Source organism: Diabrotica undecimpunctata, chromosome 1, assembly GCF_040954645.1.
Source record: "Diabrotica undecimpunctata isolate CICGRU chromosome 1, icDiaUnde3, whole genome shotgun sequence".
NCBI classification, from domain to species: Eukaryota; Metazoa; Arthropoda; class Insecta; order Coleoptera; family Chrysomelidae; genus Diabrotica; species Diabrotica undecimpunctata.
Window position 1 is genome coordinate 97,436,634 of NC_092803.1, and position 24,481 is coordinate 97,461,114.

Below are 24,481 nucleotides of genomic sequence, written 5' to 3' on the forward strand. Positions count from 1 at the left end.
TCTTCTTGTCGACCCTTCTCTTTCTGCTTTTCCTCTTCTTGTCTATGCTTCACCGTCAGTTCTTTCTCTTCTTGTCTAAACTTTTTCTCTCCTTGTCTCTCCTTTTCTTCTTCAATTCTTAAAAACTATGCTGGGGTCTGGACGTAACCATTACTTTGTCAAAATCAGTAAATCTTGTATTGACCATTAACAAATACTAAATATTTCTTTGATCCCACTGCTGCCACCAATGTTATACTTCTTTAAAATCACTTTATTGAACATCAAATTTTTAACAATAAAAAGGAAAAGACAGTTAAGATTTGATTCCACGTACAGGGCGCTTGCGCATCCGCTGATACGTATTTCGGACTAATAGGCCTCATCAGAACGGCGTTCGTAATTGCGAAATTCTGAATTCGGTTTCAAAAATTTGTTTACGATTTTTTAGCAATACTTTACAAACTGACTTTAAATCTCAAAATACTACTGTTAAAAACTGTCAACAACATCTGTTAAATATATATTTTCTGTCGTTCTACACTTCACTAGACATTTCATGAATTTTCGATGAATTCTCGAAAGTTCTAGACTTCTTCATTACTTAGTTTTTTTCATCAAGGGTTTTTTCTATATGAAATAAATCTCACGGAACTGTCTTAACATTATATTAAAAATTAAGAATACCGTGAGACAGCATCTTATCCACGAAATCCACGATATAAAAATTAGAGATAAATTAAAAAATAAATAACCTATTTATGTACTAAATGACACCCTATAAGAAAAAACCGTTAATTTCGACAATCATACTTTAGGCCTTTTTAACACTAGTTTTTATATCTTTCATAAAAAAGGCTAGCGTATTTCATTTATTTCTATCTAAAACTATTAGGTTATTAGAAAACAATAACCATACTAAATTATTTGTCAGTATACACTATATATAGGTCTATATATATATATATATATATATATATATATATATATATATATATATATATATATATATATATATATATATATATATATATATAGACCAAATATATAAAATTAGAAAAGTTCTAATTATAGTAATAGGTTTCGTAATATTCTGATAATATTTAATGATTTATAATATGGTTTTGTTTGGGTTATGTATATAAATATGTATTTTTAGAATGGTAAAGTGATTTATAGGATTGATAGTCAATTGACTGGACTAAAACCTAAACTAGAGTAAATCTTCAATGTCAAAGGTCAGGATAATCAAGCATTCTTATATTAAAATATATATTCTTAAATGTTTTTAATGATAAGATCTTTAATGTTCGCGATTAATACGATTTTGTGATATCATTCAGGTACTTTGAAAATGCAAGTAAAACTCAACACATCAAATTATTCACCAGGTCCGAAGTTAAAACTTAAACAATGCTGGATAGGGATTAAAAATTTGCAATACAAAGATATAGTTATCTACATGTACCAACCAGCTGATCCGTCCAGTTTGGGAATCATACGATTTTTATTTGGTAAGTAGTAGAATTTTTTATATCACGCCAGTGCCGATTCATAGTTCAATACGTTTTTCACTGGTTTTTAATATTATTTTAGATTACTATTTAATCATGAGTTTTATTTAATTCATTTTATAAAGTTACGTATATTCCTTTATTAATATTGGCTGTCTTTATGGTGTTTGCATAAAGCAATTTTTTTTATTGAAAAATATACCGCATCCACTATGAGGTGATTAGCAGTAATACAGTGTAGACATACAATTCGAAGAAATTAAATTTTATAGATCTATAATTCTAACATAATCATATACTACCTTGCTAAGCTAAAAAGCGGTAACCAACACTTGACAAAATGGTGGCAAAATCGATTTCAAAATCTAATGCTAAAATTTTAATCCTTTAGCAGTGTTTGGACAATTTTTTGTATACATATATGCTTCAGTTTATTAAGGACATTATAACTTATATTTATCAACAAAGTTTTATATAAAAAAACCGCTAAAAAGTTATTAAACATAAACCTATTGGCGGTATGCGGTTTAGCGTAAATGAAAACCGTTTCTGTGTATTACAGTATTAAAATAACTAAAATTAATACATGTCAGCTATCTTCACATTATCCGATTTATAATTTAGGTACCAGCGAGATGATTGACCACAACTAGTCTATTTCCAGGAACTATTTTATTACTTTCTCCTTGTGCATAATGATTATTTAGAATTAACTTAATAATGCTATCTCGACGTTGGATAAAATTCCTCTAGGTTGCATAATAGGATCTGCGGTAGGTATTGCTATCTTATGAAGTATTATATATAAAGTAGATAATATATATCTTTTGACACATGTCTGTACAATTTCATGTAAGACATAAATGAATGCCTTGGTTCGAAATAGTTCACTTGAATTTGGGATGGCTCAATGAGTGAGCTGTTAACTATAAAACCCAGAATCTGAAATAAGCCCGGTTTATGTGTTGCTCGCTACAATTGTTAATTTGTCGATTTGTTTGACTTTGGAGGTACTTTGCAAAAACACTTCTTTTGATATACCTTTATATTATCATAATATCTTCTTTTCTCCTACCACGCAAGTCTTCATCCCAAATCACAGTCTTTAGTTTTTCTTTAGAATTAGATCCTGATGGCACACAGCTTTTATTGTAAGCTACAAGACGTTGCGTGAAAATGAAACATTTAAATATTTCGCACATTGGCAATATAATAACATTCTACAAGTCTACAGTTACAATCAAATCTTTATATTAAGTTTATATTTTTTTATGGATTTTCCATTTTGAGCAAACTTCACAGTCAGATTTTCTTTGAAGTGTTTATGCGGCTTGAATGTTTCACATTATTCATACTTCTAATAGCCCAATTTATAGTACCTAGATATCAGTTATCAGCTAGTTAATTGGATGAATGGTGTTTTCTCCTGACACTCATCATACAACCTTTCAGCTGAAAGGTCGATAGAAAGGTAACGTCGAAATAGTCCATGTTCACTTCTGTAGTGTGAGATATTTTGAGAGATATTCTGTGTGTGAGAACAGCGCCCATTTAAATTTTTTTTTTCGATCTACTCGACATTGTTAGGAAAGCGCAAACATAATTCACACTTATCAACACATGTTAAAAATCACATTTGAACACATCAAAACACTTTATAGCTAATTATTTTTTAAAACGTCAGACTCCGGTCATCTGTTTTAAGTGTTACAAAAGTATTCATTTTGTAATACTAAGGCAATTTGGCGGTTTCTACATCTAGGCATTTTTAAGATATCGACATCGATATTTTTTAAGGTGTATTACCAGCAACTGTAATATGTTAAGATAAATTGGCGTCTGTAAATAATTATACTCTTGATTCCAATTACACGTAATTAAAATTCTAATGTACGATTTTATATTACCAGCGAGATTTCGACACACGCGTATATCTATGTTTCGAGCGCACTGATCTACATATTTCGTTTTCGTATATAATACCATAAGAGAGAAAATTTTGCCGGCAATACTTTCGACTGGTATGAAAATTTGTTGCCTGGCAATTTTCGCGAATTAAATTTTGACAGTTAAATCACGAGACGTCAGTCGAGTGATTTTGTCAAACTTTTATAAGCGAAAATTGCCAAAAGGCAACAAACTTGCATAAAACCAGAAGACAATTTTGCCGCTAAATGGTTTTCTCTCGAATGATATTCGACAAGACTATTTAACGAGACAATTAATGCACCACATTAACGAAATATAATCTTTATTTATTTGTTACCGATAATAAATGTACAATTATTATAAGCTATAGTAGTTTGCCCATTCTTTTCTACCAAAGCATGATTTTGTGTATTATTGACCTGTAGCATTTGGGAACTCGAAGATCCATCTTCATTTGTTGTTCTGAGATTTTCGGTCAACTTCTGGTAGTGACTGGAATCCAGTTGCAGTTATGGTTTTAAAGAGCTTACATTTGAGTGACCCGTTAATTTAATTAACTCCTGTTCAGAAACACTGGCATCCAAATCTTGATTTTTCGTCTGTATTCATTATATCTGTCCAAAATTGATTACGCCTCAATGCCGTTTGTAAAACTGACAACAATAGAATTACCAGACACTTTCGTGACGGATCTATCATAATTTTGTCGCTGAGAAATCACGGACAAGAAGGAGTTTTGTCAGTAGGAAACGTGGCGTTGCTATGATGTTTTATCAGTTAAAAATAGTCTACATGAGACGGGATCCATATGAAGGTAATGTATACGTAATTTTCATAAGCCTGTTTTACTACAGATTTTCTATTTTCTCTAAGCGGCTTTTAGAATACACATGATTTAAAGTTTGTAAAACACCAAGGAATAGGTTAGGATCAAGAATATTGGTATTTTATTTCTGATGACGTGTGCAAAAGCTTTGAGTAGGTATTACAAGAAAGGAAATGCTGAAACATTAAGGAAGAAACATTGAATTAGGGTTATTACTAAAAATTACCAGATTTGTTGGTTGTTCAAAATGGAGGATGGTCAAAATTTATTTGGTATATAAGTATCTAAAAATTCTAGGTTTAAATATCTTAGATAAAATCGAATTCTCCCATAGAAAGGTTTATGTGAATTAGATCTATTTTAGAACGTATATTTATTAGTAAATGTATTATCCAAAAGATTTTTTTATTGATTGTACGCGATAGAATTTCTATGCGTTTATGTTAAATAACTGCAACGGTAAATATGGTGTTGTGGGTGTTCTTTTGCTCCAACATAAGACGAGAACCAAAACTTCTATATTCTATGATTATAAAAGACGCTAATTAGATAATTTTAATCGAAGCAAGGTATATTTTGATGTTAAAGAAATTTTGCTGTTGGAGCGGGTGTAGTTGTTTACACCCATTTCCCATGGCTAAACGGACAGCGCTGAAAGCAGACGCGTAGCTACAGAGACAAAAAAAGATGGCGATGATAATTTTAACAATGTAGATGTAGATTTGTTTGTTTTATTGCGTTTTTAAGTGTAAACATAAAAAGATATCAAGTGTATTAGTTTTTTATACAAGCGATTACCCAACCAAGCCATTTACCGTAACATTTTGGTCCTGATCGAGACGGATAGTGACAAAAACCGATGCAAGCGATAAGAAACATATAAATTAACCTATAAGGGTGAGTATTTCCCTAGTTTTTTCCATTGTATTTACCGTTACCTTATATTATATTATAAATTTAGAATTGAGTTTTTATTTGGGTTGAACTAGTACTAAGATGAATGCCGAAATAAGCAAATTAATCAGTGAAAGGGGAATATTAACAGATCAATTATCCAGGCAAAGTAAGTTTTTCCAGAGCATGCTGTCACATTTAGACGATAGAACAGCCAAAGAATTGGAAGTTATATTAGACAAAGTGGATGGTTTATATGCAGAATTTAATTTAAAGCAAGAAGCAATAGAATTAAATTTACGTCGGAATCTGGCTCACAAGAGCATGAGGAGGAAAGGAAATGCATCGAAAAACTGTATTCTACACTAATAAGTAATATGAAATCAAAACTTGATAAATTTTATAGTAGTAATCGTGAAGGCATTCTGGTTATAATATATTTAATTCTCCATTTTAACAAAATCGTCCGAGAGCTGTCGATTTGCCCGCGATAAAATTGCCAAAATTCAGTGGCAGTTCACGCAGTACAGTTTCCAATATTTAAAAATTTTATTATTTACGGTCGTGTTTGATTGATGAAGCTTTAGGTCTTATAGAATCAATTTCAGTTTTCGAGAATAAGTATAAAATAGCATGGGATTTGTTAAAGGAAAGGTACGATCAAACGAGTATATTAATCCATAGTCACATACAAGAATTATGTGAATATCTTGTTATTAAAAAGAAAGCCATGCAAGTTTGAGATCGTTTTATAATAGTTTTAAAAAAAATTTGCGAGCATTACAAGTATTAGGTGAAAATGTAAACATGTGGAACAGATTATTGATTTAATTATTTACAGGTAGTGCCTTCGTGTCACTTCTTCTTCTTCTTAAAGTGCCTATCCGTTCCGGATGTTGGCGATCATCACGGCTATCTTTACTACCTTTCGTGTCCCGACCTTTCGCAAACAATATTATCAATCCTGTAAGGACGGTTACTATTTGTGTAAGGTTTCTGGCGAGGAAGCGTTATCGCAGCCCGGCCACTGAGTGGCAGAGCAATTCCAAGCCCAATTCAGGCTTTTATTCGCTCTTTACCGTCAATGGCCCTAAGGAACGCTTTGTCAGTGAGACACGATCAGAAATAGTTTTAAAGTCTTTTCCTATTTCAATGGTCGTGTCTATCTGACAGGGAACGTTCTTAGTCAACATGCCGGTTCTTGTACCTCTTTTATTCTTCACTGTTGATGAAGTCTTTTTTTTGCTTCGACGTATTCGACGAAAACTCGGTACTTCGGTACAACAAGGTCTAGCGGGGCTAGTAGTGTAAGACGACTAGATCTCGATCAAGCAAGCAACCAATTTAATTAAACCCAGCTTGTGAGACATGTTCACCCCTAAGAATTACGTTCGGGTGTAACAATTCATTGGTGCGAGGTGTATTAACTCGAGTAAAAACAGGAGTCACTCCACCGCGCTTTAATGCTCCAGATCATCCCTTTCACCCCTATAGCACTCTGATGCGCGATAGGTGCACAACTATCGGCCAAATGCTCTTAATGTGGGAGTCTTGGGTAATAGAACTCCAACATGGTTTCCTAACCGAAATCAAACTCAGGGCAGCGCATTGTCACTATGATCCTGTTATCTTAATGTGGCTTATCCGTGAACTAAAATTTGCTTACTTGGGTCTCAAGTCTCCGCTCTGAGCTAGGCTCAGTTCGGAGACTTGGTGCTCAAGGGGACTTGCGCCGGTTTTTGTTAGTGTTTTTTAATTGTTTTGGTGGCCCAGGCCGTTTTTTGTGTATTTTTTTGTTTTTTTTTGTAGGTTGCCTGAAACAAAAAAGTCATAATTAGTACAATGTCTATACTATAATATTGAAAAATATATGCAAATATATGACAATATAGAGTTTGTCCACTTAAGGCAACTGGGCCCACGCTGTACGTTGCGATTGTCCACGAGTTTTTTGAGCTACAAACTATCTTCTTTTTGTGTTGTTATTGTTGTTTTTTGTAGTGTTTTCTCTCTGTCACTCAGTCACTCCAATTTGTTGCAATTCTCTGAAGAGGACTCTTTCTGCAATGTATTTCGGTACGTTAACTGCTTCTCTTAGCCTGCTGTTATGTGTCGCTTGTAATTTCTTTTTTGTTGTGTTACATATATGTCTCCATGCGAGAGATACATATGTTAGTATAGGAAGAATTATACTATTTATTAATCTTATTTTAGTTTTCATTCTAAGTTTGCTTTTTCTTCCTGCTAGGCCTCTTATTCATGCTTTTGCCATTTTGGCTTTTTGTACTGTACCGTCTACGTATTTACTAAACGTTAAGCCTTTGTCCATGATTACTACGAGGTATTTCGCTTCGCTTTTCCACTCACCGATGGGATTGTTTTGCACAGTCACTTATTCTTCTGGTTGTTGGTGCCTCTTTTTGAAAAGTACCGCCTGTGTCTTTTCGGAGTTTATAGCGATTTTGCATTTTAAGCTCCATTTTTCTATGTCATCTAACGCTGTTTGTGAGTTGTTTACCGCTATGTCTACGTTTTTGTGTTTGGCCGCTATCGCTGTGTCGTCGGCATAGAGTCTTAGTAATGTACCTGGTGTTCTAGGTATGGCTGCTGTATATATTGTGTACAGTAGAGATGACAGTACTGCTCTCCAGGGGACACTCCAGCCTTCGGGTTCCCGAGTTCGGATAGAACTTGTCCTATCCGAACTCTGAAACTACGATTGCTCAAGAACGAAGAGATGTCTTGTCATTGCCCCGCTGTAACCGTATCTTCTTATTTTGTAGATCAGTCCTTTATGCCAGACTCTGTCGAAAGCTTTGCTTACATCTATCAAGGCAGCTTCTGTATATTATTTATCATTAAATCCAGCTGGTATGTACTCTGTTAATCTGAGTACTTGTAGCTCACAGGAGTGTTCTGATATGAATCCGAATTGGGCTTCGGGCGTTATGTCTAATCTGTCTGTTTCAGCTTGGAGTCTGCTGAGTATTACTCTCTACAATCTTGCTGATTGCAGGTAGCAAGCTTATTGGTCTGTAGTTTTGCGGAAATGTGCTGCCTTTCCCGGGCTTTGGTAACACTATGACATGGGCCTCTTTCCATCTGTTTGGGAATTTCTTGAATCTTAGCATCGCATTAATTATATTTGTTAAATATACTACGGCTCTCGCTGGTAAGTATTTTAGAGCCCTGTTCGTTATTTGATCTGGACCAGGTGCCTTTTTCAAGTTGTTTTAAATTAGCTCGTTTAACTCCTCCGGTGATGTAGGAGGGATGATTTCATTTGAATTTTCGGGCCTTTCCCTTTGTCTTTTGACTTTTTCTATGAAGTTGATGTCCTCGTCTGGGTGGTAATTTAATGTACACTCTATCTCGAGAGTACTCCTCATTAGCTCTGCTTTTTACACAGTAGTGTAAACTATTCCGTTTTCTCCATGTAATGGAGGGATTGGCTTTTTGTCGTTTCTCAGTATTCTCTGAAGCCTCCAAATATTTTGCATATTTGGTCCTTGTTCCTCCATATCTCTTATGTGGTTTTCCCACCTTTTACTACGTTGTTGTTGTAGTGCTGTTTTGACTTCTCTGTTTAACCTATTTGCTCTATTTTTATCCGCCAGGTTCCTTTTCCTTCTTGCTGTCTGCTTTGCTCTGTTCTTTTCCCTTATCAAAACTTTTATCTCTTTTCTGTGTTATCGTTTCTGTATATGTCGTAGCCCGGAAACTTGATATTGATGTTGTTCGTGAGTTTTGTTTCCTGTATTACCACGACATCCATTTCATATCTATTGACCAGATCGTCCAGAATATTTTGGCTGGTCCTTATGCCTCCTAGGTTCCAGGAGCCTACCCTCAAGTATTTCCTATTTGCTTTAGCTTTATGTCTGCGATCGCCTCGGCCTCTACGTGCGAGAAGCTTCGCCGGGCCTCTGTGGTGGGTGAGGGCACACCGGCAATCAGAATACTTTAACAGTTTGAGTTTTCTTAATTTCTTACAAAGACTTAAATGTATATGTTAGTATTCTGTTGCGGGGTGTATGCCTCGAGTTCCACAGAGATGCCGGCCTTCTCACTTCGTGTAGCCGCGTTCCCTCTCCTTGAGAGAGACACAAGAATGCTGGTAGTGCTCTTCCTACTACCTATCGCTTCATGTCACTACCTTTCGTAAACAGTATTTCTGATAGTTACTATTTGCATAAGGTTTCTGGCGACGAAGCGTTATCGCAGCTCGACCCTGATCGGAGAAGCAATTACAAGTCCCCGTCGGGCCTTTTATTCGCTCTTGACCTTCACGGATCCCGAAGAATGCTTTGGTGAGTTCGACACCGTTTAAAATAGTTCTAAGACCAATGTCTTTTCTATTTCAAAACTATAACGATAATAACATGTATTTTTACTTAAAATGTATGTTATAAAATATTCCTGCAAGGAGAAAAGGTTTATTATATTTAAATTCTTAGGAAATATTAGAAAATGTGATAAAAGATATTGACCTGTTGGCGAAAGTTTATAAACAATAGCAAACTTGTATAAAACAATCTTTTCGCCGGTTAGGTCAAACCTCAAAAATATTCTAAGTCCAAATGTTTTTCAAATTCTATTGAGAAGTTGCTATAAAAACTTATATGTTGTGAACTAAAAGTATATTTGCTTGTAAATTATAACTAAATATAATTGACTTCCGCAATCTTCCAATATTGTTTGTAGAAAATACTTAGAATGTAAATTTTCATTATTAAATTGTCTTTTTGGGAGATAGAAAATATAAAACTGTCAATGCACGGTGTTTAAACACTTGTAAAATTTCGCGGTTAGAAATGTTATTATCCAATTTACACTTGGAAAACTTTGTAAATATGAAATTATTCAAAACACTATTTTCACTTAGAAAAGTTTGTAAATGTGAGAAATGGTAAATGGTTTACATTTAGAAAAGTTTGTAAATATGAAAAAGTTTTTTTAACGATTTACACTTAGGAAAGTTTGTAAATATAAAAATTTTAATCTGTTTAAACACCTACGTAGGAGTTATACGGGAGCATCCCGTGGCGGAGCTGGCCTGATGTCGTCTACGTGGATAATTCTGTCGACATCTTGATTTCTACGTACTTCGTACGTATGGTCGCCTGCCGCTTTGAGGATGGTGTGGGGGCCCGTCCAGGTAGGGCCAAAGTTCCCTTTGGTATAGTTCCTTACCAAGACTTGTTCGCCTTGTAAATATGTTCTGGGCTGTCGAACATCTTCTTGCCCTGGGAAAAGATTTCTGACGCTGCTGGCGTGTCTCTTCTCGACTGACCTGGTGCTCAGTTTCCTGAAATCTTCTTGGTCGGTAACTTACTAACAGTTCCGCCGGAGTCTGGCCTGTGGCTTCGGTTTGGCGGGTACGGAGGCTAAAAGTACGAAGCGAGGTAGGATTCCCATCTGGGGTCCTTAGGGGATGAAACTCTTACACGGAGACCTTTCTTCAACTCCTGGACACGTCTTTCTTTTGGATTGGCTCGTTGATGGTAGATTGTGCTTCGTTCGCTCTGAATATTATGTTTCTTGAGGAATCGTTCCCAAGCGTCTGTCCTGAATTGGATTCCGTTGTCTGTAATGATGGTGGACGGTCTGCCTCATCGGTTACATATTTCTTCCTGCAGGAACCGGATGATGTCTCGGCTTTTAGCGGCTACGGCAGATCTGTACTTCATCCAATTACTGAGACAGTCGGTAGCTAACAGTATGTATTTGTCCTTGGTGCCTCTTGCGGCTGGATGCGGTCCAAAAACGTCAAAAGATATTCTTTCCCAGGGGTTGACGGGCTCTTTGCGGATGATGGGTGCTTTTGGCTGCCTGGCTGCGGCCTTCGTAGTAGCACATATCTAGCATGATACATACATCGTCACATCTTTGGAAATGGTTGGCCAGTAGTATACTTCCTTGATGGCCTTTGTAGTCCCCTCTTGGCCGGGGTGGTTGGCTTCTCGCTGTTATGATAAAACTCCAAGATTTCACACCTGTAAGGTTTCGGGTACGATGATTTTTCGAGCATCTTGGCCGGCTGTGTAGTTGGCTATGTTGTTTTCTACCGTGAATTCATCTATCAGGCTTTGCTCGATCTCGTTCCTTGGGCCTCTGGCGGTGATTCGATGCCATCGTCGAATAGATCTCTGCATGCCGGTGTGGACTTGGTGATCTCGTCCGATTCGGGCTTGCAGAGGCATATCTCTTAGGTCGTAGAGGATGGGATGTTCTGCACCCTCTTCGTCGTCGTCTAGGAGACAAAGTAGCGGAAAGTTCTCGGGTTCGTCTTCTACCGGAGACTGGGTTGGCCAGGAGATGCGTTCAATTTGACTGTCTTCGTCTTCTTCTGTAGATTGGTCATTTTCTGCTGCATTTCTTGAGAGGTGGCCAGGAAGTTGGTTTTCTTTTCCTGGTATGTGAACTAATTCAAAATTAAATTCTTGCAGTAGCAGTGACCATCTGGACTGTTTGGCTTTATCGGGTTCGTATTTATCTAACCATAGCAGCGCTGTACTGTCAGTGAGAAGATGGAGTGTGAATATGTCAGTGAATTTTTTCTCCTGGAGGAAGTGAGGAAACTTCTTGAGTGCCCATATAGCTGTCAAGCACTCTTTTTCATTTATGTATTTTCTTTCGGCTGGTCGAAGTTTGGTGGAAGCGTAGGCAATTATATTCCGGTCTTCGGTCGAGCCTTGAAATAGGACGGCCCCCATATCATATTCGGAGGCATCAGTGTCTCCTGCAGGCTAAATGGCTGGTTCATGTCTGGTCGCTCTAGGTGAAGATCTCCAGATAGGGCTGTTTTCAACGTATTGAAAGCTGTTTCAGCCTCTGGCGTCCATTTGAAATATTTCTTCTTCGATGTTAAATCACTTAAAGGAATGATAATAACTGCAAAGTTTGGAACAAAATCTCGGAGCCAGTTTGCCGTCCCAATAAAACTTCTCAGTTGTTTGACGGATTTGGGTCGCTGAAAACCTTGGATTTTCTCACAATGTTTTTCCAAGGGTTGAGTATCTGTGTCGGTTACTTTGTGACCCAAATACGCTAAAGTGTTGGTAGCAAATCGACATTTCTTCAACGAAACCCAGAGTCCATGGGTTCTGAGTCGCTCTAGGATGAGGTGGAGATGTTTCTGATGATCTTCCCAGAAATTGGAATAGATAATTATGTTGTCCATATAGACCTTCACGAATTCGACTATAAAACCAGCGAAGACTGATGGCATAACTACGAACTCATAAGACGATCCGTTGGGTAGACTGAATGCTGTCAACGGGATCGAATCTTTGTGTAGTGATATATGCCAAAAACCACTCTTCAAGTATAATGTCGAAAATATTCTCGCTGTTCCTAGCTGTTTGAGTGCATCGTGGATTGGTGGCAGGGCGGAGACCTCGTCAACTGTTATCTTGTTGATTTTACAATAATCAACCCAAAATCTTGGTCGAATGACACCTGCTGCAAGCATCTCCTGGACTTATATATAATTTGACTTATATCTAAGTTGGACTTATATATCAGTTGATATAATTGATCGATGCACCGGTATTGATGAGGACCTGGACTTTCTTTAAAGTGATTTTCGAATCGATTCGTGGCAGATTTGAGACCATCTTGGCATTGATTGGATTTAGTTGGAGCACCGCATCTAGAGAGGCTTAGTGGGTACCAGTCTCGTCGTTTTCCTGGTTATTAGGCTGTTGACGGGGTTTAGAGGTCGGTTTCTGAGTTAGATTTCTATTTCTGCAATCATCTATAGTCTCAGAAGTTTTCAGTTGCCTCTGTGTGTATGGTTCGTCTGCAATTCTTCACAAATTCGTCTCAGATCTTCTTCGGTTCTCGGCATATTGTTACGAAGATGTTTTCTAATTTCTGGGCGAATCAGATTTGTAATGGCCCTGTACCTTTCCTCGCCGATATGGGGTAGTAATCATCGAAAAAGAGCCATCTTGGTTGAAATAAATTCTGCAATTGGCTGATATTTTTGATAATGTCCGTAAAGCTTGGACATTAGTGACGATATCTTCGTTGTGTTAGCGAAGTGATCGATTAGCATGTTTAAAAATGTGTCGTAGTTCAAACCAGTCGTGAATTGGCTCTGTACTCATTGAGCTGCCTTTCTTATCAGTGATTTTTCTAGGATATAGGCTATCCAATGTTTGGTATTGATGTTCACATTGCTCACATGGTCTATTATTTCGTTTACGAATTCTTGCGAGTTTTCGGTATCATCGCCAGAGTATTGAACTGATGCAGGGGTCCATTTTGCTTGTGGAAGGTCCATCTTTTTGTCCTGGGCTTCGCTGGGTTTGGTTTGCACTAGGGTTAATGCTGTTACCATGGTATTTGGAGCTTCCAGGCGCTCTACGACCGCCGCTCTGGAGGAAGATCGTAAGTTTTTCGAGTCCATCCTCGTGTTCGCGGAGTTCAATGTGAATCGGGCTTCTGCGTTGCAAGAAGTTTGCCGGACCTCTGTGTTTGACGAGGGGACATCGGCAACCAGAATACTCTAACAGTTCGACTTTCTTACAATGACTTTATCTTACATGAATCTGAATATATGTTTAGTATTCTAGGCACTGTGTATATCTTGAATTCCACAGAGATGCCGGCATCTCTCACCTTGCTGTATGGCCATGTTCACTCTCCTCGAGAGGCACAAGATTGCCGACAGTGTTGACTCTTCTACTGCTGCTCTCGCTTTGTGTCAATACCTTTCGCAAACAATATTATCGATCCTGTAAGGACGGTTACTGTTTGTGAAAGGTTTCTGGCGACGAAGCGTTATTCAGGCTTTTATTCGCTCTTTACCGTCAATGGCCCTAAGGAACGCTTTATCAGTCCGACACGATCAGAGATAGTTGTAAAGATCACTGTCTTTTCTTATTTCAATGGTCGTGTCTATCTGACAGGGAACGTTCTTAGTTAACATGCCGGTTCTTGTACCTCTTTTATTCTTCACTGTTGATGAAGTCTTTTTTCTGCATCGACGTTTTCGAACAAAATTCGGTACTTGGTTAATAATAATACTCAAAGTAGTAGTGGTAGCGGCACCAAGCCAACAAGGTCTAATGGGGCTAGTAGTGTAAGACGACTAGATCCCGATCGGAAGATGTGCTGCTCTTTTATACACTTTGTGTTTGAGAATTCTCAGCAATATTCCGCCGGGAGGCCAATGACAAATCAGTTAATAACGAGCGTTGTGATTGGCCGGCCAAAGTAACAATCTGGGTCGTGATTGGTTACTTTGGCGACAAAAGGTTTTTAAATTTGTCTAGCTTTCTAGGCAATTTTGTAACACGAAGATTTTGTGAAAAAATAAACATTAACATGAAGCCGGTTAATTTTAAAATTATAGGAGTAGGGCAAGCGATATCCAAGTTAAACAATCGAGAGAAGTGAAATATATCTTCTTGTACAAGCGATTTGAATTCAGTTATTGACTCTTTAGTGTTAGAAAATATTACCGACTAATTACCTACGACCTCGTTTAATAAAAATATGTTAAAGATACCAAAGGATATTAAATTAGCTGACCATACTTACAATCGAACGAGAGAAATTGATCTGTTAATGGGATCATCTGTACTCTGGGAAATATTACAATTAGACAGGATTCAATTAGAAGATAACAAAGTTGTTCTACAAGATAAGGATGGATTTTGGGCGACGCAATAAGCTCACAGTCTAGCCAGGTAGAAAAGTATACTAATAATTTCTCCAGCGAGTTAAGCGAAAAGCTGGGTATTAATCAAAAATTGTTAAAATTATGGGATGTTCATTCTAATTTAAAAACATCCCTTTCAGAAGAAGTGCAATATTGCAAGATATTTTAAAAACACATTAAAGTGATCAGTCGAAAATAGATCTATTGTTTCGATTCCATTTAAGGAAAATTTAATAGAGCTAGGTAACTCATGTAATGGTGCTTTAGCAAGATATTTCTCACAGGAGAATAGGCTTTTAAAAATCATGAACTAAAACGCGAATATGATAGCTTTATACGAGAATACCAACAATCGGGGCATATGAGTGCGGTCGATGAAGGAGAGCAACAATTAGTTTACTTTATGCCTCATCATGTAGTTGTTCGCGAAAATAATAAAACTGATTCTTTAATAAAATCGGAATTCGGTCTGTTTCATAATGAGGTACAATGTGTGGGACCGGCCTTGCAAGATGATTTTTATGTCCGGTGTTTATGTCCGAGTTTATGATAGTTGTCCGGTTTCGAAAGTATCAATTTGTTATGACTGCAGATATATTCAAGATGTATCGAATGTTCTCGTAGCTCCTGAACAACGTAAACTACAAAGAATATGATCTAAATAGCGAGTGAACCTGAAATAAGTAAACCAAAGGCGAGTGAAGCAAAGGTCTTTTTATATGGATGTCTATCTAGAAGGAGCAGATAGCGAGCATGAATTAAGGGCTTTACAGGCACAAGTAACATCCATTCTAGCGAATGCAGGATTTCAACTTACAAAGTGGTTATGCAACAAAAGAGAATTATGGACAAGGTCAAGTAGATACGAGCTTAGAATCAAGTATTTTAAATATGAATAATGGAGGGAAAAAAAGAAATTAGGGATATTATTGGACTATGAATCTGATTCGATAAAATATTCCTCGCCGGTATTTAAAACTTACCAAGCTATAACGAAACGCGTTACATTGTCGTGTATTTCGCAGATTTTTGATTATATAGGATTACTCGGTCCTATTGCAATAGTTTAAAAATTATTAGTGATATGGCAAGGACGGTTCGAATTGAATGAGAGTCTTCCCGAAGAGATATTTAATGTATGGTTAAATTTCAAGCAATGCAAGGTTAAATGCAAGCCAAAGAGCTTACGGTTGTTGTTTATATATCAGGTGTCAAGTTCAATCAGGTCAATATTTATCAAAAATTTTATGTTCAAAATCTATAGTAGTGCCAGTTAAACCATTACTAACTGTACTGCGATTAGACCTATGCGCTTTATTACTATTAGTAGAGCTGGCAAAGAAGAAGAATCTCATGGGTGCGTAACTTGAGGTAATGGTACGGATGCACATCAATTGAACTATTCAGAGCAGCAGCATCTAAGATCAGAATAGCCATGATGATTGCCAACCTCCGTCGCGGAGATGGCACGTGAAGAAGAAGAAGAGAGCTGGCACAAAGAACGTTTATAAAAGGTTCAGCTAGTAAGTGGAAATTATGTGTAGCAAATCGTGTAAATGAAATTCAACAATATTAACAGATGTGAATGATTGGTATTATGTAGCGACTGATCAAAATCCCGCGGCGTTGATGATATAGTTATTTCAAAATTGTGGAGGAATGGTCCCAGTTGGCTAGCTACAAATGACATAAAAAAATTTATATCTAGTATAATTCTAAAGTTTGAAGTCTTAACAGGGCAAAAAACTACTGCTCATAACTCAATATTAATTGAAAATTTTAATTTATTTACACGTTTTTCAAATTTAAATAAACTTATTCGACTAATAGCGTATATTGCGAGTTTCATATTCAATTGTTAATTAAGGCTAAAGGCGAAATATTTATGCGATAAGGAAAAAAGTGGGCTTATTTACCAGTAATGAATGAGGAAGCGCACTTCATATATTAGTAACTCCAGCACAAAAGGAGTCTTTTTGCTGAAGACTTTGAAAGATTAGGTAAGGGTCTAAGATTAAAGAGCAATAGCACTTTATTATCTTTGAATCCATTTTTTAAGAATGGTATTATACGAGTGGGTGGCCGTTTGCAGAAGTAAAACTACGAATATGATATAAAATATCCAATAATTTTGTCACCTAAACATGAACTAACACGTTTTATTTTAAATTCTGAGCAAAAACGATTGATGCATTGTGGTCCAAATATGTTATTGGCTTCGATTAGAGAAAGGTTTTTGTCAATATCCAAACGTAATATTTGTAAGGGAATTTTCAGGAACTGCATTACTTGCATTAGAGCAAAACCTATACCTGGTAATTACATTATGGGAGAATTACCAGCTACACAAATGACACAATATTTACCTTTGATTACCATAGGAACGGATTTCGAAGAAGTTCATCCAGGAACTGATGGAGTAGTGCGGTTAGTAACAATCCATATGAACAATAAAATGGTTAAACGATCCGTATCCAAACTTTGTGTATTACCGACTGAAGTCCAGGACATGGTTGACAGTGTAAACACATTTTAAGGCGACCGGTATGTTAAAGAGAAATAAAACATGAGTGTGGTTGCGGTTGGAGCGGGTGCAGTTGTCCACACCCATTTTTCACGGCTGAACAGACAGCGCTGACACATGGCGCGCAGCTGCAGAGACAAAAAAAGATGGCGATGAAAAGGTTAACAATGTAGATGTAGATTTGTTTGTACAATTGTTTATTTAATTTTTTAAGTGTAAAAATAAAAAGAAATCAAGTGTATTAGTTTTTTATACAAGCGATTAACCACCAAGCGAATTATCGTAATACTGGGAGTTAAGTATTTTTATAATATTTTAATCTAATTGATTTTATAAACACTTTTATTACAACGTTCTTTGAAAGCGAAGTTCAATCAAACAATAATTTGCTATATCTGCGAGTATTTAATTGTGTTAATTTAATTCTTATTGTTATTTGCAAAGAACCAGCCTTTTATAGATACTTTTAAGCGAGGGAAGATTTTACTATCTTTCTATGGCTTTCAAGTTTGTTGATTTGAAAAAAAATATTTTGCGTCGGCCTAATTATAGAATCTTCAGAATTCCCGTATTCTTCAATATATTCTATGGAATGTGAACTACGAAATCTCACTCGAAATGCTCAAATATTGTATCTCAAGCACAAGTTGAATTCTTTCTTTAAATAAAAATATATCGCTATGTAATATTGTCGCATTGCTAGAGACTTATGAATACCGTTTTCAAAGTATCATTGTATTGTATTATCTACGCCTGACCAATTTTGTGGTTTATCATTTTGCTCATTTATCAGTAGATTTGAACTTTCAAGTGTGCAGGTTAGCCTTGCATTGATAATTTTTTCTAGTTATTTCTCATAGAGTACGTCAAACTTATGTGTCTGTAGGATTGGGGGCCTAGAGGGGGACTTTAAGATTTAAGAAGGGGAAGAACAATAGCCTTAGTCCAAATTGTGGGGTACTAGTAATGCTGTTATATGAAATTAAATATCTGCAGAATTACCTTTATGGCTGAATTTGGTAATTGTTGCAGAAAACTATAGATGCTATATTATCTGGTCCAGGACTAGTTCGAAAAATCTCTAAGTAAATCGTTCAATTCATGAAGTGTTAGGAGAAGATTAAGAGAAGAGAATTATCGCTAATTTCATATGGAAGTGTACTACAATTTTCGTATTGTATTGTATTTTCGAGAAAAATAGGGTCATGGGGACTGTTGAAAATAGGAAATTTTGTATGTTTGTCTAAACTTCACTTATTGACGTGGAGCTGTTATATTAGAAACATATTTCGTCCAACTGGATTTTTGGCCTGTTTATTAACAGTAGAGTAAGAGATCTTAAGCCTTTTGTATTTTATCTTAATAATTAGATTTTTATGTTTTTATACCAATTAAAACCTTTTTTACTTGCTCTAATTTCTTCATGTCAGTTAGAGTTCCACCATGGTAAGGGTGTATTATTTTTTGCGGTTTTTTACCTATAAACTGTTTTCTACTCAGTATAATGATATAATTGAAGTCCTCTCGGGTATCGTTGATGTTATCTTTTATTTTAAAGTTTTCCATAGTTTTATCAACGAAAATTTAAAATTCTGTCCAAGTAGCCTACTGACGCACTTAAGGTGACTAACTCAGTCCATTTGGGAAAAAATCATAAGAATATTGTTGCTTATAATCTTTGTTTATAGTAAGATTTCTGATAATAATGGGTTGATGGTCGTTATTATATGTATATGTCAATTGCAAATTAACCTCCAGTCTAGATATGAAAACTTGTGGGACTTCCATCATTAAGTCACTTGATTTGTAAGTCAGATATTAATTTTTCCAATAATTTACCTTTAGTATCGGTATGTGCAGACCCACATATGTAATTGTGACCATTAAAATCGCCAAGTATAATACGAAGATATGGTATTAATAAGTATCGGACCGGGTTGTAAATAATAACAACAGTATAGGAAATACTACCGACTTTACGTATCACTCCAAAACGTAATGCAAATAACAATATACATTAATAGGCCATCGTCGCGTCTGTCGTACTGAGTTTTATCTCAGCTGATTGTGACGTAACCGCACTGTATGGTTGCCAATACATCACACTCCTCCCTCCTGGATGAATCTACCCATCATAGTCCTCCAAATACCTTGGAGGTTTTCTTATTCGAGCAGGTGGCTTTTTAACTTCAGCGGCCTGCTCTACAATTTCTGGTTCTGGGTCCACAAATTCGTTTGGATGTAGAAACAACGGTTGCGGAGTTACGAGTAATTTTGTTTCCATCGAGGTTGACGGTGTAACTTCGTCTGTTGTTTCTTAGTCACACACACGCGTTCCGCGTTCTGATTTGGTCAGAATGACGACGTAAAATTTTACCATCAGGGGTTTGAACTTTGTAGCTTAACGGTCCAGTGGTTTCAAGTATTTTAGAAGGAAGCCACTTTTGACCACCTGGAGCAAATGACTTTGCAAATACAGTCTCGTTTTCTTGAAAACATCTGGGTACTGTTTTGTAAGAATCTTTTATCTCTTGCTTAGATAACATCTCTTTTCTAAAATCGGGCTGTAAACGATCAAATAATGAGCCCAATTTTCGCCCCATTAATATTTCTGATGGGCATTTCCCTGTTGTACAATGGGGTATAATGTGCTGAGTAAGCAGATATCTGTGCAATGCTAACTGTATTTTAGTTTCTTCATTACTATCTGTCATTTTTTTTAGTGCATTTTTTACATTTTGTACCATGCGTTCCGCTTGCCCATTACTACTTGGATGGTACGGTGCAACCAATGCTTGTCTAATAAGGTTTTTCTTAAAAAAATCTTGGAACTCAGCTGACGTAAAACAAGTTCCGTTATCAGATACGACGACATCTGGGATGCCATGAGTGGCAAATAAACCACGTAATACATCTATAGTCACAACACTAGAGGTATTTGGAACGATTTTAACCTCCAACCACTTCGAGTACGAGTCTATGATAATCAGAAACATTTTGCGTTTAAATGGACCGGCAAAATCGAGGTGTATTCTTATCCATGGAGCTCTGGCCCACTCCCACGGATGGATTGGAGCCTTTTTTGGCATGTTTCTAGACTCCTGGCACTCGCTGCATGTATTTACTAGGTGTTCGATTTGTTTGTCGAGATTTGGCCACCAAACATATGAGCGTGCCAGTGACTTCATTTTTACGATTCCGGAGTGTGCTGAGTGTAGCAAATTCAGTATTGTTTTCCTCCCTCCAAGTGGAACTATTACCCTTGTACGCCATAACAGGCAGTCTTGATAACAGCTCATTTCGTTTTTACGTAGTAGATAAGGAGTATATTCGTCTGATAATTTAATTTTCTCATCAGGCCAACCTTTTCAAGCCCACTGCAAAACTTTAGATAACACTGGGTCTTTCTTAGTCTCATTGGCAATGTCTTTGGCACAGATTAGTTTTTCTGGGATGTTCTCAAGCATCAAAACGTCATCTGAGCATGGTGGTTCTAGCGCGTGTACCTTTTGTGGCAATCTGCTAACAGCATCTGCATTCTGAATTTTTGAACCTGGTACGTAACATAATTCGTAATCATAAGCAGATAACATAAGAGCCCATCTAAGCATTCTGGGTGCCAGTATCTCTGGAACACCTTTTTTCGGATTAAAAATACCCAACAATGGTTTATGGTCCGTTCTTATGCCTATTTTCCTGCCTTATACATATTCATGGAATTTTTTAATGTCCGATATTATGGCCCGTGCTTCTTTGTCGATTTGGGAGAAATTTCGTTCAGTAGATGATAGAGTACGGCTATGGTACGCCACTGGATATTCACAAAAATTTAAAAGTCCAAGAAAAGCTTGTAAGTCGGTTTTATTGGTTGGCGCAGGCGCATTAGTTATGGCCGCGATTTTGTCTTTAGTGGGGCGTAAAACGTCTTCACTAATTTGAAAACCAAGAAACTCTATAGTTTTTGTTCGAAAAACGCAGTTTTCTTTGCGCAAATGCAGTCCGTCTTCCTGGAAACACGATAGTACCGCGCGCACTTTTGAATCCAAGTCTATTTCTGAGCTACCTACTATTAAAATGTCATCGTAATAAGGTAGTACACCAGGAATACGCGTTAATCCAGTGTCTACGAATTTTTGAAAAATTTGTGGAGCCACTGATATACCGAACTGTAAATGATTGCATTTAAAAGCCCCTTTATGCGTAATTATTTTTTGTGCTTCAGCAGCTTCGCGGTTAACACTTAACTGCAGATAAGCTTGCGCCATGTCCAGTTTTGCAAAAACTTTACCGCCCGCAAGTGTGGATAAGATACCCTGTACCCATGGCACTGAATAAGGTTCCGGATTTAACGCTAAATTCAATGTGGATTTGTAGTCACCACAAATCCTAACCTCCCCGTTTTCTTTGCAAACAGTCACAATTAGGGTGCACCATTTTGGGTGCGTAATCGGCTCTAAAACCTCTTTCGCAATAAGCCTGTTCAGTTCAACTTCGATTTTGTCTTTTAGCGCAAACGGAACTTTACGAGCTTTACACATAACCGGCTTTACATTTTTGTCCAACGAAAAACTTACCGGGGGACCCCTGTAAGATCCCAAATCTGTACAAAATACATCTGGGTATTCTTCTGAATAATTAATCATTTATGCAATTTGACTTACCCCAGCTATGGTTAAACCTAAACTATCAAACCAGATTCTGCCGAGTAGACTGGCGCGATTTCCTTCTGTGACTATGAGAGGAAGTATCGCTGATCTTGGACCTCTCTTTACCTCCACTTGACACTTACCCAGTGTGGGTATCACTCTGTTTTGATAGTCCCGTAAAATAACACTGAATTTATCTATTTTAGGTCGATTTTCACTAAAGATTTCATGGTAGGTTGATTTGCTTATCACTGAATAACTCGCACCCGAGTCAACCTCCATTTTCACTTTTTGGTCATTGAGTAGCACATCTACTAAATATTTACCGGTAATGCTATCAGACGTCACGTTATTTAACAAACATTCATAGTCACAACTTTGATAAAAAACACTCTGAGAGTTCCCCGAAACCGGCTCGGTGTTGGACGTAGATTCCATGGTAGTCTGATGTACTTTGCGTTTGTGATTTTGGTTCTTCTTTTTAGAAAAACAAGCTACTTCGATGTGTCCAACTTTCCTGCAATAGGCACAGGTTGATTTAATGTTTCCCAAGTTTCAGGAGAATGTTCTTTTTCGCATCGAAAACATTTTTTCCTTTCGCGATTAGCTAATTGTTGTTTGAACTGGCCCGGTTGATTTTTACGAAACCTTACCACGTTTACATCTGCGCTCGACTCACTTTCTCGTATCACTGCCAAACTTTCCACAGCCACCTCGTGTGCAAGGCACATGTCTTGCGCGTCCTTAAGTTTTAACTTATCTGTGACTAGCAACTTTTGCTGTAGCGATTCGTCGGTAATACCACAAACGAGTATTATGCCATCACGTAGCATTATGTCAAGGCTAGTTCCGAAACCACAGGGTTCTGCCAATTTTCGTAATTTCTTCAAATACACAAATATTGTTTCACCAGTCTGTTGATTTCGACGATAGAACTTAAACCTACACACAATTTCCGACGTTTTTGGAGCAAAATGCTTTTTTAACTCAACTATGATTTGGTCATAAGTTTTATCAGACACTTTGGACGGCGAAAATGTAGCTTTTTTCTTATCAGGGTCCGTAATGTTATTTTTTTCTGAAAAATGGCTTTGGCAGAGCCAATTAGCCAGACTTGTTTGTGTTTATTGTTAAAATCGACTGAATTTTAATTATTATTGATTGCAGATTCATAGTCAAAATTTTCTTATCAGTTATCAATGTTTGTACTACATATACCTAATATTTTTATGGATACATAAATTTTGTTTTGATATATTTTTATTTTGTTTTTTTATTCTTTTATTATGTTCTTGTTTTTTTTTGTTTTGGTGCTTTTTTGTTTTTTTTTGTTTTTTGCTTTTTTTGTTCTTTTTTTGGATTTATTTTTTTGTTTTTTGTTCTATTTCTATTTTCTTAATTCTTTTATGTTTTTTTTTAATTTGTGGTATACTTTTTTTGTTTTTTTTTCCAACCATATTAATAATTTTATATATATTTTATATTAATAATTTGTAAATCACATTCTAATATAATATGTGTTAGATCGCCTATTTTGCCACAAGTACAATTGGGAGTATTTGATAAGTCGATTCCATGCATGTAAGATGGCGTAAGAGCATGATTTGCTCTCAGGCGATTAATGGTCTTTATAAAATGTCGATTAGATTCTGTCTAGAACCATCTTATTGAGGGTATCCTAGTGTTACAATGATAAAAGTTTAAGAAAGTCTTACATTCTCTGTAATGTAAATGCCAATTATTTTTAAGTTTTTGTCTACTAACGGTGTCAATATCTGTCGCTGGAATTAAATTTCTGTTTACTTTTTCTCCAAGCATATATGCTGATTTAGCTAAATTGTCAACGATCTCATTACCTTTTATTCCCGAATGGCCCTTGATCCATGTAATTATTACATTTAATCCTAATTGTATAGTTTCATAAATATTTTGAAGAATTTTCAGTTCAATGTGGTTTATGTGTTTGACTGTTTGAATGTTGTTAAATCTGTCGAGCACGCTTTTACTGTCAGTAAATATAACATAGTTGTTAGTCGGATTCAGTACTACATACTGAAGAGCAAACAATATTGCCATCATTTCTGCTGTGTATATTGAGCATTCACTGGGTAAGCTATACTGGTGATGGTAATTTTTATTTTCGTGGAACATTGCACAGCCCGTTACATTTGCATCTTTTGACCCATCAGTAAAAATGTACTGATAATTTGTCCATTTTTCTTTAATAATTATATCAAACATATTTGGGAGTAAATATGAGTTTAAGTAACATATCCTGACATTTCTAGAAAATAATGTTTTTGCCATTTCACCGTAGTAGGGCGGAATTTGGCTTTTATAGAGAATATCGTTATATTTTACCGTACTTAGATAGCTTTCTACCAAAGGTATAGATTTTTTAGTTCTCCAGTACCTATGGGTGAGGTCTAAAACTCATAGCTCATTAAGATCTTGAAGGTATTTACAATTTTTGGACATAATTCGGACTGTGAATTT

At 36.4% G+C, this 24,481-nt stretch overlaps 1 protein-coding gene across 2 annotated transcripts in view; it reads left to right on the forward strand.

Annotated features, from left to right (window-relative positions):
• Positions 1 to 1,119: 1,119 nt before the first annotated feature.
• GC (gamma-glutamyl carboxylase) overlaps positions 1,120 to 24,481 on the forward strand; it is a 996,199-nt gene continuing 972,837 nt past the window's right edge. Inside the window, exons 1-2 of one of the 2 annotated variants that reach the window (XM_072545537.1) lie at positions 1,120 to 1,217; positions 1,323 to 1,493. In XM_072545537.1, coding sequence (XP_072401638.1) covers positions 1,334 to 1,493 — 160 coding nt within the window. In that variant the 5' untranslated portion in view covers positions 1,120 to 1,217; positions 1,323 to 1,333. Of the gene's footprint in view, positions 1,218 to 1,241; positions 1,494 to 24,481 lie in introns of those variants that run through there. The other variant, XM_072545538.1, reaches the window with a different exon arrangement.